We start from the raw sequence: 14503 nt of genomic DNA on the forward strand, positions 1-14503 counted from the left end.
ATAATTATTACTAGTTAAGAGAAAAAAGGGTTGGATTTGCATCTTACTAATTAAATTATTATATAGGATTTTATATCTACTTATATTTATTGTAATTTATTTATACCTATTTATACTTATTTATATCTATTATATCTATTTATATCCAACCTTTATTAAGATCTGAACTTAGAATTTATTAGTTCATTAACTTATTGTGGTCAACTTATACAATTTAGAATATCTATCTGTATTTATCTATATCAATACTACCCATTAGGAACTGAAATTAGAATTTATTAACTTAAAATAATTACTTGTATTGCTAGCCTATAACAATTTATATATATTACTTACTCTTTTCTAAGATTGAATTTAGATTTTATTAAGTGATTAATTGATTTGTATCGATATTTTGTCTACCTATTTGGAGGAGAACTATATAATTATATAATTAGTGATTGTTAATTGCTGGAAACTTTATAGTAGCCCGCTACAGTATTTTGGAAATTTAGAACCTAGTATTAACTGGAACTTATTGAGAGTGTAGAGAGGACCAATAAAGGAGCGAAATAAAGGTCTAAGAAAGCTCCTCAGAGAAAACGTGGCAAGTGCCACTGGATGAGAATTTGGAGAAAGATAGAGGAGATAATAAGAGATCAAAAATTGGTTCTGAAAGAAATGGCAAGTCTGACCTCCACAATTGCAAAAACTGCTAAAAAAGCGACATCTATACCTACCCTAGCGATGTCTTCCCCAGCCACCCAGAAATCAGTAGAAGGTCTCCAGAAACTAGACAAACCCCCTATAACTCCTACACTGCAAACGGTACAAACATCCCTCCAGTCAATCCAAGAAACAATGCTTGCGATGCAAGAAAAACTTTTGAATAGTCACTCCGAATTAAAATCAGACATCCATGCTCTTGATTTTAAAATGAATGAGATTCAAACTGCTATTGCTAGTAACGAAAATAGAATTTTAAAAGCAGAACAAAGAATTGAAAAAAACGAGAAAAAACTGGACACAGTAGACCAAACTTTGTCGGCACAAAACAAAGAAACGGAAGACGCGCTGATCCAACTTGAGATGGACAAGGCCTCGTTTTTCTTGCGTTTCCAGAACATCCTGGAAGATAAAGATGAGGATTTAGGTGACAAGATAGCGGAGTTGATTGCAGAAACTCTGCAGCAAGACAAGCAGGAAATAATTCGTGAGATTGATGAGGTGTACAGGGTCCAGACAAATTACGTAAGAAGAAACAGACTCCCCAGAGAGGTCCATGTGCGCTTTGCTAGAAAAAAAGTTAGGGATATCCTGTATAACATAGCTCGGGAGGAAAAAATTACCTATGGGGGAAAAGAAATTAATATTCTGAAACAAATTCCGAGAAGAGTGAGGGAAAGGAGGAGAAACTATAGGTTTTTGACAAATCATCTAAACAGGAGAAATATAATTTTTAGGTGGCTTTTGCCAGAAGGACTGCAAATTTCCTGGCAAGGGAGGAAAATAAGAATTGATTGTCTAAGTGATGCCCAAGACTTTTTAGAACAACTAAGGGGAGGAGAGGAGGAACAAACCAGTAAGGAGGATAACGAGATAGTAAATACGGAAGAAGAGATATCCCAAGAGCAAATTACTAGGGAAGACATAGAAGAGGAGAAGAAAAAGGAGGATACTGAGGAAAGAGGGAAAAAATCAAGACCAGTGAGAGCAGTAACTTTAAAAGGTAAATAAGAACAAGAGACTAGAAACTAATTTCAGGAATGAACGATACCAAGATCATATCGGTAAATGTGAATGGATTAAATGATTACAAAAAAAGAAGGATAATATTGTCGAAATTGGTGAAACAAAATCCCGATATTATCTGCATCCAAGAGGTCCATATAAAAAAAGATGAAGCTGAATATTTAAATTACTGTAAATTTGGTAAAGTATTTTCCTCACTAGCTGAGAAAAGGAAAAGGGGGGTTGCTATCTATGTTAAGAAAGGAATAATGGCAGAATGTAAATATAAAGATGAAAAAGGGAGAATACTCATAGTTGAAATAATGAGAGGTAACTCTAGACTGCTATTAGTAGGGGTTTATGCACCGAATAAAAAACAAGGGAAATTCTATAGGAAACTGCAGGAACAGTTGGCAAATTGGGCACATCTTGAAATATGTATGCTAGGGGACTTTAATGGAATTGTAGATCCAAAGCTTGATTATAAGTGCGATATAACCAAAAAGAATAAAAGATCTCCCTTACCAAAGTTTTTTTTTGATTTGGTGGATGAGATAAATTTAATTGACATGTGGCGTACCTTACACCCCCAGGACAGACAATATACATTTTACTCCATCCCACAGAACTCCTGGTCCAGAATCGATATGGTTTGGGTTACTAGAAAATTGGCATTAGAAATTAAGAAAGTTAACATGGACATCAATACTTGGGCAGATCATAAGCTCCTCGAAATTAGATGGTCTCATGATACGAAGAAAATACAACAGAGATGGAGCTTAAGGACCAATCTCCTAAATGAAAAAGAGTTCACACTCAAATTGAATGAAGAAATCAAACGCTTCTTCTTAGAAAATGGAAATCGAGGGACAGCCAAAGAAATTGTGTGGGACACTATGTAGGCCTATGTCAGAGGAGTAGCCATCTCATATACTGCCTTTAAAAATAAGGAAAAAAGGAAGAGTAGAGAAGAACTTACTCAAAAATTATTACAAACTGAGGCTGAATTACAGCAACGACCGGGAGATGAGGCGACAAAACAACAGTGGTTGATGATGAGACATAGACTGAATCTATTGGACCAGGAGGAGATAGCTCAAAAAATAAGAAGATCTAAGCATTATTGTTTCGAGAACGCTAACAAGTCGGGGAGATGGCTCGCATATAAATTAAAAAAAGAGAAGGAAAAAAACCAAATACTAGCTTTAGAAGACCCACAGGGCATCCTGTTGACGAAGGAAGAAGACAAATTAGAAAGCATAAGAAAACTTTATGAATGTCTTTACAAAAATGAAGGAATTGAGTTAAACAAGGTAGAACAGTATTTGTTGGAAGCCAACCTTCCTCAAATTCCGGAAGAAGAAAAGGAAATGTTAAATGAAAAGATCACCATAGGGGAGTTAAGAACCGCCTTATCCAAAATAAAGAAGAACAAAACCCCAGGCCCTGATGGTCTCCCCGGAGAATTATATCAAAAATTTGATGATGCTCTGAAATTGGAATTGTTAGAAATTTTAAATGATGTTATTGCTGGTATAACAATCCCAGACTCCTGGAGGGAAGCGTACCTGACGATCATTCTGAAAGAAGGTGCCGACCCGAAGCAGATCTCCAACTATAGACCTATCTCACTGCTTAACGCAGATTACAAATTATTTATGACTATAATAGCGGAGAGATTCAAGAAAATTTTAAACCGATGGATACATAAGGATCAAAATGGTTTTCTCCCAGGGAGACAGATTAGAGACAATCTGAGAACAGTCCTAAATACTTTTGAATATTATGAACAACACCCTGGAAAACAGATGGCTTTAATGTTTGTCGATGCCCAAAAGGCATTCGACAACCTGAATTGGACCTTCATGATAAACCAAATAGATCTAATGGGATTCGGGACTAACTTTAGGAGGATGATAGAGAATATTTACCAAAATCAGAGGGCAAATATATTAGTTAACGGAGGCAGAACCCAGACATTTCAGATCCAAAGAGGAGTTAGGCAGGGATGTCCCCTATCCCCCTTACTTTACATTCTAGCATTAGAGGTCTTACTTAGAAGGATTAGAACTAATGAAAATATCAAAGGCTTGAAGATTAGGAAGGAAATATTTAAAACACAGGCTTTTGCGGACGACGTTGCCTTCATAATAGAAGACCCATTAGATACCAGCTTAAAATTAATGCAGGAAGTTCAGAATTATGGAGAAGTCGCGGGCTTTAAACTTAATAAGAACAAAACCAAAATAATTGTGAAAAATATGACAAACCTACAAACGAAAGAATTAGAAGATTTATTAGGCCTCCAGGTAGTTAAGAAGATAAAATATCTGGGAATATGGATTACGGCGAGACTCTCTTCATTAAAAGATGATAACTATATCCCGTTATTGCAGAAAACTAATCAAGATCTTGATAGGTGGAGGAGGCTTAAATTGTCCCTGACTGGTAAAATTGCGGCGATCAAAATGAATATTTTACCGAAATTTCTATTTCTATTTCAAAATATACCGATATCACTAGATAAAAAATTTTTTTTGGATCTGAATAAACATATCAGGAATTTTCTGTGGGAGGGTAAGAAATCGAGGATTTCTCTCAAGACACTTCAAGGGAAAAGAAATTTGGGAGGGTTCGGGCTCCCTGACTGGGAATTATATCAAAAGGCGGCAAAAATAATTTGGATAAAGGAGTGGATCAAATTACAAGAAGGTAGAATCTTAACACTAGAAGGACACGATCTCCTTGAAGGATGGCACGCTTACCTCTGGGATATAAAGGATAGGAAGAAAACTCATTTCCATAAACATAAAATTAGAGAGACATTGATTCGTACGTGGCTGGAAATTAGACAGAAGATATATACCAAGGTTCCTAGCTGGTTGTCGATTATGGATGCTCTAGTGGCCCCAAATAGAAGAGAGAACTATAAAATGGGCACATATAAGGATATCTTGGATGAAGAAGGGAAGCTCAAACCCTTGGAAGTACTGAGGGACCAGGGGTTTATTCTGGATTGGTGGAAATATCTTCAGATTAAGTCTAGATTTCAAGAAGATAGAGATAAATGTGGTATTGAAATGAAATATGGATATTTTGACAAAATTATTTGGGGACCAGATAAGAAAATGCTATCGAAAATCTATAACTTTATATTAGATGAGGATAGAGCCGAGAAGATAGCTAAAAATCAGCTAAGCATTTGGGAGAAAAATTTAGGATATGGCCTTAATTTCAATGACTGGGAGATAGCTTGGAACAGAAATCTCAAAATAACGAAATCGGTAACATTCAGGGAAAATCACTACAAAATGCTGCATAGGTGGTACCTAGCCCCGGACAGGCTGGCCAAAATATTCCCAAATTCCTCTGCTTTATGTTGGAAATGTGGAAAGACGGTCGGCACCTTTTACCATCTGTGGTGGACTTGCCCTGAGACCAAAAAGTTTTGGTTAAAGATTCGACTCTGGCTCTCGGAAATAATGGGACAAGAGATAGCCCTGGCCCCGGAATCCTTCCTCTTAGGTATGATTGAAGATGGCCTCGACAACAATAAAACCCAACTGGCAATTCAAATTATTACTGCGGCTAGATTAGCCTTTGCGAAACTCTGGAAATCCAACTCTACCCCCTCTGAAGAAACATTAATAAATAAAATTCTAGAGTGCGCAGAGATGGCCAAATTGACGAGCGAGCTAAAAAATGAAGAGAACTTTAAGTACTACGAAGTATGGGGAATTTGGTATAACTGGTTAAAGAATAGGATAAAAATATGATAATAGGCTACGATTTGTTAGACACCCGAAATGGACTTAATTGTATAGAAATGTAGAGAATTGTATAGAACTGCATATTGTATAGCTATGGATGGAATTCATTTAATGTTTGATCTATGAAATGTGTAAACATTGCACCTCGGATCAAGATTGTGATTGTACATTGTCTTTTTAAAAATTGGAAAATTCAATAAAGTATTAAAAAATAAATAAATAAATAAAGGCAAAACAGATCCCTTTTTAAAACAGAAGAAGATTCCTATTTAGAATGTGTATGTGTACTATATCTACCAAGCAGCAGTAAACATTCAAATATAACGAAGAATTAGTTCTCCAAAATATAGGATAATCAGTCTTTCTCAATATTCTTTGCTCAAATGACATCCCCACCCCCACTTGCTTGGCAGAGATCATTTCATATGTTTGTACACTAATGTGTGGGTCTCAGAAAATCCCATGTGGGTTTTGTTGTATAATGAATTAGGTTAGGAATTTCAAGTCTGTTCACCATTGTCCTTTCCTTTGACAAATTCTGAAGAACATTTGTCTTGGGTAAGCATATTGCTTAATACTTTATAATGCAGGTTTCTAATAAACACAGAAGTCTTGTGGACTTTGGAGTATGAATAAGTAAATAATCTGTTTTGTGGATCCAGAGCTGAAAAACCTCCCCAAGGACAGTTATTGGTGTCAGTGATAAAAAGCCCCAACTGAACGGTGTCGATGTTGACAATCTGAAATACCAACATGCACTGTTTTGGCTATATAATTTTTGTCCTATTATGGACAAATTGTATTCTTCAGAAGGGTAAGTTATTCAAGGAGAAGTAAAAGTTGTCCTTTTTTTTTGCAGGACAAATAGAGTTTTATTAGTACTTTTTAGGAAAACTAGAGAAAAATATCAATTATTTTAAATTAAGTCTTATAAAACAAGAACATGTCATGAGAAAATTGTGATTTATCATATTTGTATTTAAATCAGATAATAGGATTGTTCTTTATATTGCAGCTCATGTTCATTGGCTAAGTAAGTGTGGTTAGATGTTCAATCATGTCTATTCAGCTTATGTACTGAAATGTAATAACATAATAGTACTTGATATCCCTTTCTGAATTTTGCAATAGTTACAGAATTCACAGGAACTTCTACATTAAGGATGGATGTGTACATCTGTTGTGGCCCCTAAAGTCACCTTTATCTTATTTTAAAATTTGGAATTCTGTATTCCACTTCAAGAGATGCAATAATTGCCTGTGACAAATATGTGTGGGTTTATCATTAAATTATTCGTAAACAATGAGGTTAGGTGGAAATGAAATACAGATGGTATATTATGTTGTAAGTAACAGAAAGACTTAGTTGAAGATTCTTATCAGTTCTCATCAATAATCATCCACTGATTTTTATTAATCAATTATTAATAATTCAGTTGTTAGTACAATTGAGAAAGTCATTTTAGTTAACAGATTTTGAAAGACCAACATATTATTTGTTATATAATTTCTTGGACTTGTATATAGTTGTTGACAGGGGAAACTGGTTGCAAAATTTTTCATGTGCCAAAATTATTTGGCTAGGTTTCAGCACTAGTTTTGTACTTTGACAAGGCAAACACACATATTATACTCTAACCTCCAGTTACAAAACCGTGCATTTGAAGAAGTCGGTAAAGTTTGCAAAAATGTATGGCAAAATAACTTTTGCTAGGCATTAAGAAGCTTCAAGTAGTCACCAATATTTTTCTATTGTTTCCCAGTTGAACACATTACAATGGAATTGTTATTCTTATAACAGCTATCCACTGAGGAATATTAATAGCATCCATGATTGAGGGCTGCACTTAATATTTTCTCTGAAGACAAGTGACACAGTTGGTGGGACAATAATGCACTTGTGAAGTGCTATGTCACACATGTGGTCAAGGGCCAGGATCTTTTTGTGTGTATGTGTAGGGAGTGGTTTGTTTTTTCTTTTCCTATTCGGTTTTTGAATAATTGTTTCAGTATGTATAGGAAAACCAGATATTGCTTTTGACCATAATGTTGGGCTGTGGTGTGCAGCTTTGGAGCTAGCTAACAGATTGACATTTCCCGTGGGGTTCCTTGTTTGATCCCTACCACAACACTTGTTGTGTACAAGTATGAAGTCATTGTAAAAGTGCTGGGGAAAAGTCTGAACAATAAGGCAGCTTTCATGGTCATGGTCAAATATACTTCATATCTTAAGAACAGTAGGCAGGCAAGTGTGTAACTATAATGGTATGTGAGAAAGGCCTTGGGAGGCTGGACAAAAAGATCACGCAAAGGGAATAGTCAGGGAAGAGACAGATTAGCCCACAGCTAGATAGTACAAGAGGCAAGAGGTCCAGAAAAGATCCTCCCTAGTTTCTCTGGCTGTAAAAGAGACAGGTGTGGATGGTGTGGAGAAGGTTTATATTTTCATACAGGTAGTCCTTGACTAACAACCATTTGTTTAGTGACTGTTCTATGGTACTACAGCACTGAAAAAGTGATTTACGTCTGGTCCTTGCACTTAGGACTATTGCAGCATCCCTATGGCTGCGTGATCAAAATTCAGGCACTTTGCAACTGGCATGTATTTATGATGGCTGTAGCATCCCAGGATCATGTGATTGCCATTTGTGATCTTTCCAGCAGCCCTCTTAGGATAAGCAAACTCAGTGTGGGAAGGCTGGTTCACTTAACAACCACATGACTATTTAACACCTGCAATGATTCACCTAGCAACCATGGAAAAAAGATCATAAAATTGGATGCATCTCACAACAATGACCTTGCTCAGCAATGGAAATTCTGGTCCCAATTGTGGTCATAAATTAAGGACTACCTGTACTTACAAGTTTATGCCAATGTAGCCAATTACAATAAAGTAAATTCAGCTGATCTGGTTGTTTTTTCTAACTGATTTATCCTGTAGTGCCAACATCAATCTTGCAATCTCCCTTTCTCTTATCTGACCATTCCCTTGGCTGTGTTTCTGCCTAATCTCCCAAAGCCTTTCCAACACACCATTACAGCTGCTGATTCAACATTTACCAGCTCTGAATCATGCTAAATGAAAAAGCTCCATTACTATTCCTGACTTACAATCTTCTCCTTTCCAAAACAATTAGAGGGGAAAAAAACTACACTATAAAAAAAAAAGGCAAGTGGTTTCACAGAAAGAATGCTTAACCAATATTGAAAGGGTTCCAGACCTTGAAATGAATGAAACTTAAGTTTTACATAATAATTATATTCATTGATTTCAATGTAGGTGCAAAATAGTCCAACTGAAAAAAAAAATGAGAAGGAGGGAATCAGTTACTATGAATTGATGTTTCTTTGTGATACATAGAAGGATTTACAAATGGTTCTATAAATGAGAATGCGAAGTAGCCATTGCATCTACATTTTGCAAAAAGTGAATTACTTACAGGCAAGAATTTTTACTCCCAAAGAAATGGCAGAGCTTATTAGTGCAGAAAAAGATCATTAACTTATTCCATTAATAGAAATTAAGTTCTTCTCTCTGCAAAACTTAATACAATTGAAATTTACTACCTCCTTTTTGCAATCCGCATTGCTCTTTCAGTATCCCAGCAGATGCAAGTTCCATATGATGACTTGGTCAATCTACTTACTGAGCCAGGTAAGATACAAACTCTGTAATATATTAAAAATGAATTTTGAGAAGGGCATTAAACCTTATGTGAGATAGATCTGTGTATGCTTTTTTAAAAAAATGAACAAGTAAACAATAAAATATTTCAAACTCAGTCATCTCAAACTCAGATTATCATGCATACATACACATACTGTATATCATGGACAAATTTATATATAAATATACATACTAACTCAAGATGGCAAACATATCCGATACTCTTTCCTCCTATGAGATGTGTTGGCCTAAGAAAGAATAACTGGCACAAAGCATTCAGTTGTCATTCATGCCTAAGGCAGGCCTAGAACTCACAGGCTCCTGTTTTCTAGGCTATCATTGTAACTACTAAACCAAACTTGATTTCCATTGAATGTTTACTGGTGGACTTTACAGTAGAATCCCAATTATTGAAAGAATTCCACTAAATTTGAATCCAGCCCAATGTGATACATATTTTCAATATGTGAGAAGCATATTTTTAAAGTACATATTACAATATTATTGTTTCATGCTAATAAAATATCAATGGGCTACGAGTATTGTGGATTTCTTAGGATCATACATCTTCGAAAGTGTGATATTTTATCTTTATCTAGGAACTCTTGATAACATCAACTTTGTATATTGTCAAGAAAAATAGTCTTGTTATATCTTATGAAAATATCCTAACTCTTCAATGTTTCAATTTTCACAAGTGTAATTAATTATGTTAATTTAATATTATTAATTAGTTACAATTTTTTTAAAAATACTTTTTTAATTTTTATTTTTTAAAGTAAAAATTACTTAAAACAATAAAATAAATCTTGATTTTAGGAAAAAATATGCAGAGGCAAATGTATATTATACCTGGCAATATTAATTCAAAAAAGATGTACATTTACACATACACCCAACGAATTGCATGTTTTCTGTAGCACATCTATTTTAATTCTCAAGCAGATATGTTTCTAGCCTATAATCTGTGACCTTGTTAACCCAAGATTCCAGGAACAGAAACTAATTCTGTAACTAAGCTATGGTTCCTCATCAGAAAAATATATCCTAATATCATACAGAATTAATAACAGAGATGGACAAAAAAATGGGGAATGGTAGATAGGAATTGTAACTTATTACTTAACCTTCCAAAGTTAAATGCTGGGTAAAGTGGGAGATCAGAAGTATTAGAAATGGAGAGCTTCTGGAAAGATTCACTTTTTGAGATATGATAGATTATTGTATCCTTTGGAGTATTTTTAAACCAAAAACTGGAAGCATTTTGAGACATAATGGCACAGAAGAAACTGCTTGCAATATAAAGAGGAAATCAATCTACTTCATGACCAGCCTGGATTGGAACTAATTTATTAAGATTGATTTTAATAACAAGAATTTTTGCTCATTGTTTTATGACTTTGTGGAAATTTTCTTATGGTTATTAGAATTTATCACTGTTTATAATGAAATAAAATATATTTTTGTCTAATAATGATGATTAGGATATTACTTGGCTGTGCTCTCTCATAATAATTGAACAGGAGCAATAACAGTCACTGAATATAATATAGAATCCAATGATAAATAGCAGAAAGTCTTTTGAAATTGGCTTTCAGAGTAAAAAACAATCATTCTGTTTATTCCATGCTTTTATATAGTACAATTATACCCAGGGCTGACTTGTTAGTCAGTCTACTATATCCATTTATTAAATATTTTAATTGTAGAGATTCCAGCAAGTTGTGGTCCTCCACCTGCTATTGGTAACGCAATGCTTCTAAACAACAGAAGACAGGAATTCTTATCAGGTGAAACTGTGATATATCAGTGCTACAGGCTGTACGAAATGGAGGGCACTCCAATTGCAAAGTGTGAGAATGGCCATTGGAGAGGTGTTCCGAGATGTGTTCGTAAGTATACAGTTTAAAACTGAGAAATCCTATAGTGTTGGCAAAATATCCTTCTAAGAAAAACACTAATCACACCCCCAAAAAAGCATAAAAATGGCTATTTTCTCTGATATTTTTGCTTCCCTGCAAAGGGTGTTTTAGATAGGGATTTTTCTATAGCGGCACCAATACCTTAGAATTCTCTTCCCCACTCAGTATAGTCAGCCTCATTTTTATTGTCCTTAAGACATATTTTTATACTTTAGTGTACTTTATATTTTAAAACATATTTTTATATTTCTCCCATAATTGTCATGCCCATTTTGCTATCACATCTTAATATGCCATATATTCTTCATGCATTTTCTATTTTTTTAAATAATATTATGAGTACTAGATTTTGATGCTTGCAATGCTTTTAAATAATTTGGGATATATTTTATTATTTGTTTTTAATTTTCCGGATGGATCTAGTATTTATTTTTGGATTTTATTTGTCAATAGCTGCAGGATCGCTTACTCGGAGCATGCATTGTATGTATACACACACACACGTATACAAATGTGCAAATAAATAATTACAAGTTCCAAATTGGGACATAGTTACAATAATTGTCATTCTGTAGTATAAATGGATATATTTATTTATTTGCAGCAGGGTAGTTAGGAATTTTTGCTCAATAGTTAAGTTTTTTTAGAAGATCAGAGTCTAAGACCATTATAATCAGTATCCAAAATCTAAGACTCTCATGGTATAGCATTTCTATTAGTCTGATGAAATTAACATGTTTGATATGATTATTACCCCTTCAATTTATCTATGTTATACTTAAAAGTTCACTGTGCATTATTTAACATAAGACCTAAATAAAAAAATTAACTTTATTAATTATTCTGTTCTAATTATTCGGCACTATTTTTAGTGTGCTATATCAATTTAATATATAAGTACATTTATTTATTCTTCAGAAACTTGTAGAGCTGATGATGTTGATATGGACCGCAACAATATTCAACTGAGGTGGATTACCAAGTCAACCTCTATGAGATCATCTGATTATTGGATGGAGTTTGTGTGTAAACCAGGATTCCATAAGCATCCATTATCATCACCATTTATGAAACAATGTGTAAAGGGACGATGGGTGTATCCCAGATGTGTATAATAGAGTTAAGTATTTTTTAATTCGCCTATTAAAAATCCACACATATTCATATAACTTTTTCCTTGCATGTTGGCATATAATTGCCTGTCTTTAAGGTACTTTTAAAAATCAGAAAGAAAGAATGAAGGGGCAAATTGTGTTGATTCTTATCCTGTCTGCTGACATCTCCTGTAATTGGTGATTATTTGTGAGCTCTTTGGTCTTTAGAATCCTCAGAAGTGAAACTTACCATATTTTTCAGAGTATAAGACACATCGGAGTATAAGATGCACCTACCTTTTTTGGTGAGGAAAAGAAGAAAAATAAATCTCCCTCTGCCTCTGAGCAATTTTGCCTCGTTGGACCAAACAGCAAACAGCCTGCTTTACTTTCATTTTCTTTTTCAGCATAGCTTGATTAGCACAAGGAAAAAAAATCTGCTCCAGCAATTTACCTCTTTTCAGCAGAGCCCTGTGCAAAACAGCTCAGAGCAAATCAGCTGAGAGTCGGGAGGCCGATCCAATAAACTTGTGCTTATTAGGCTGTGCTGAAGCTGAAAGGAGCTGTTTTTTTCTTGCTGTTTGCTTGCAGGGAGGTAACTGCTGCGAGGCAGAGGCCAAAGGGTGGGGGCCAGTGGGTGGGCGGGGCTACATTCGGTGTATAAGATGCACCTAAAGTTTCACCCCCTTTTAGGGGGAAAAAGGTCTTATACTCTGAAAAATATAGTAAGTGATATGTTTTCATCTGTTCAGAAGAACAAATACTAATCAGGTTTCCTATTTAATCATAATTCCCACCCCTTCTTGATTTACATTGTGTGCCATCTCAAAATCCCATCTGAAGGAAGGATCACAGTACATTACTCTGCCAATCCACCTTTCAACTGTAGACCATTGTAAGAATCCTAGTACCTAGAACTGCTGTTTCAAACTGGCATTTCAGGTTGCTATAGCAAACTCACAGGAACCAGGATATTTTAAAGGGAAACACAATGATATTCAACATCTGCAGCGCAGAAACTGCTAATCGAGCATCACTATGTTTCCTTGAAAATTTAAAATATTCCACAGCACTCCTATGTGAATTCATTGTTTCTGTTAAACTCATAGTTCCCAAACTGTGTGCCATGATGCCGCAAGGTATCAAAGCCAGTTCATGAATTGAGGGGCATTGTGAAAAACCTACTGAGATACTATGGGCACCATGAACCAAGAATGTTTGGGACTTACACACTTTTCCAAAGATTGATTTAGTCCTGACAGCTTATCAATATCATCTGTAGTGGCCTCCCATTAGTTTAATGGGGCTATGTGTTACAGCACTGCTATATAAACTATCCTTTCAGCATTCTGGCCTGTGGTTTCTATTTTAAAAATGTGCATGTGACAGATAACTTGTGTAATTATTTTTTCAGCCATTAATTAAAAACAAGGCCTTTAGTTGTAAAACAAAGAATGTTAAATTAATTGCTTTAAAACTTTTAGGAGTTTACTAGGATAGCAACTGACAGAGCAGGTCATATTGTACTGAAAAGAATTCTAAGGCTACCAGGTGGTAATTAAAGAAGCTACAATTCATCAAGAAAATGTGAGGATGACTGTGTTTGCCATAATCTGTTTAATTCAAATTATATACAATACATAGAACATCGCATGAGTTTTTATCCTTGTTAAAAACTCTCATTTTTAGAAAGCTGGGATTTGTATAAAGGGAAATATGTTTAAAAGCATCCTGTATATTGTTATTCTAATTACATACTGCTTAAGTTGTTCTAACATGTTAATGTTAAAGAAGATATAAGGAAGAAGCAAACCTGCTGGGATGAAATAATGTAAGCCATAAATTTGTCACTTGTGGAAAGTTAGGTAGAATCAATATTCTTTATTGTTTGAATCTCACATATTATCAATGTCTTTTATTCTTTGATCACTTGATTCCTGATGTATCACATATATTTTGTATGTATCATTTGTTTCTGTATTGTACAAAAAAACTCCCCTTGAATAAAGACTGCTTACTTTGCCTGAATTACTTGGTGTTTCATATTTTCGGGAGGGCAAAGAAGACCCATTACAAAGGTAAAAGTCCCTCACTCATATTCAGGGATCCAGTTCTTATCAATGCCATGTCAAACTTGCGATGTCTGAGTTTTGAGGAAAGTTAGATAAAATCAATATTTTAAAAATGCTACTACTTATAACTGCAACCAGTATCGGTCGCCATAACAGATTATGAAATTTGGAAATGCCTCACCTAGTTTTTCAACAGTTGTGCTTTGCACATGTGGGGGCAGCCAATGAGCATCTTCTGAGAAGATTGTCAGTTATTTACTAAAGT

The 14503-nt window shown here is 34.7% G+C and overlaps 1 protein-coding gene and 1 long non-coding RNA gene across 5 annotated transcripts in view; one reads left to right on the forward strand and one right to left on the reverse strand.

Annotated features, from left to right (window-relative positions):
* The window catches only part of LOC117677316 (uncharacterized), a 68140-nt gene extending 55055 nt beyond the window's left edge, over positions 1-13085 (reverse strand). For 3 of the 4 annotated variants that reach the window (XR_009622182.2, XR_009622181.2, XR_009622184.2), the window contains exons 1-2: positions 12979-13035; positions 9051-9152 (exon numbers count right to left, since the gene is read on the reverse strand). This is a non-coding gene — a long non-coding RNA (uncharacterized LOC117677316). The other variant, XR_015733168.1, reaches the window with a different exon arrangement.
* LOC117677315 (complement factor H-related protein 2-like) lies at positions 6171-14194 on the forward strand. The gene is made up of 4 exons (XM_034437475.3): positions 6171-6294; positions 9082-9138; positions 10860-11042; positions 11991-14194. Exons 1-4 carry the CDS (start codon positions 6234-6236, stop codon positions 12185-12187), a joined length of 498 nt encoding a protein of 165 aa, XP_034293366.1. The 5' UTR covers positions 6171-6233; the 3' UTR covers positions 12188-14194.
* The last annotated feature ends 309 nt before the right edge of the window (positions 14195-14503 follow it).

Source organism: Pantherophis guttatus, chromosome 3 (assembly GCF_059756535.1).
Source record: "Pantherophis guttatus breed Tessera chromosome 3, ASM5975653v1, whole genome shotgun sequence".
NCBI lineage: Eukaryota > Metazoa > Chordata > Lepidosauria > Squamata > Colubridae > Pantherophis > Pantherophis guttatus.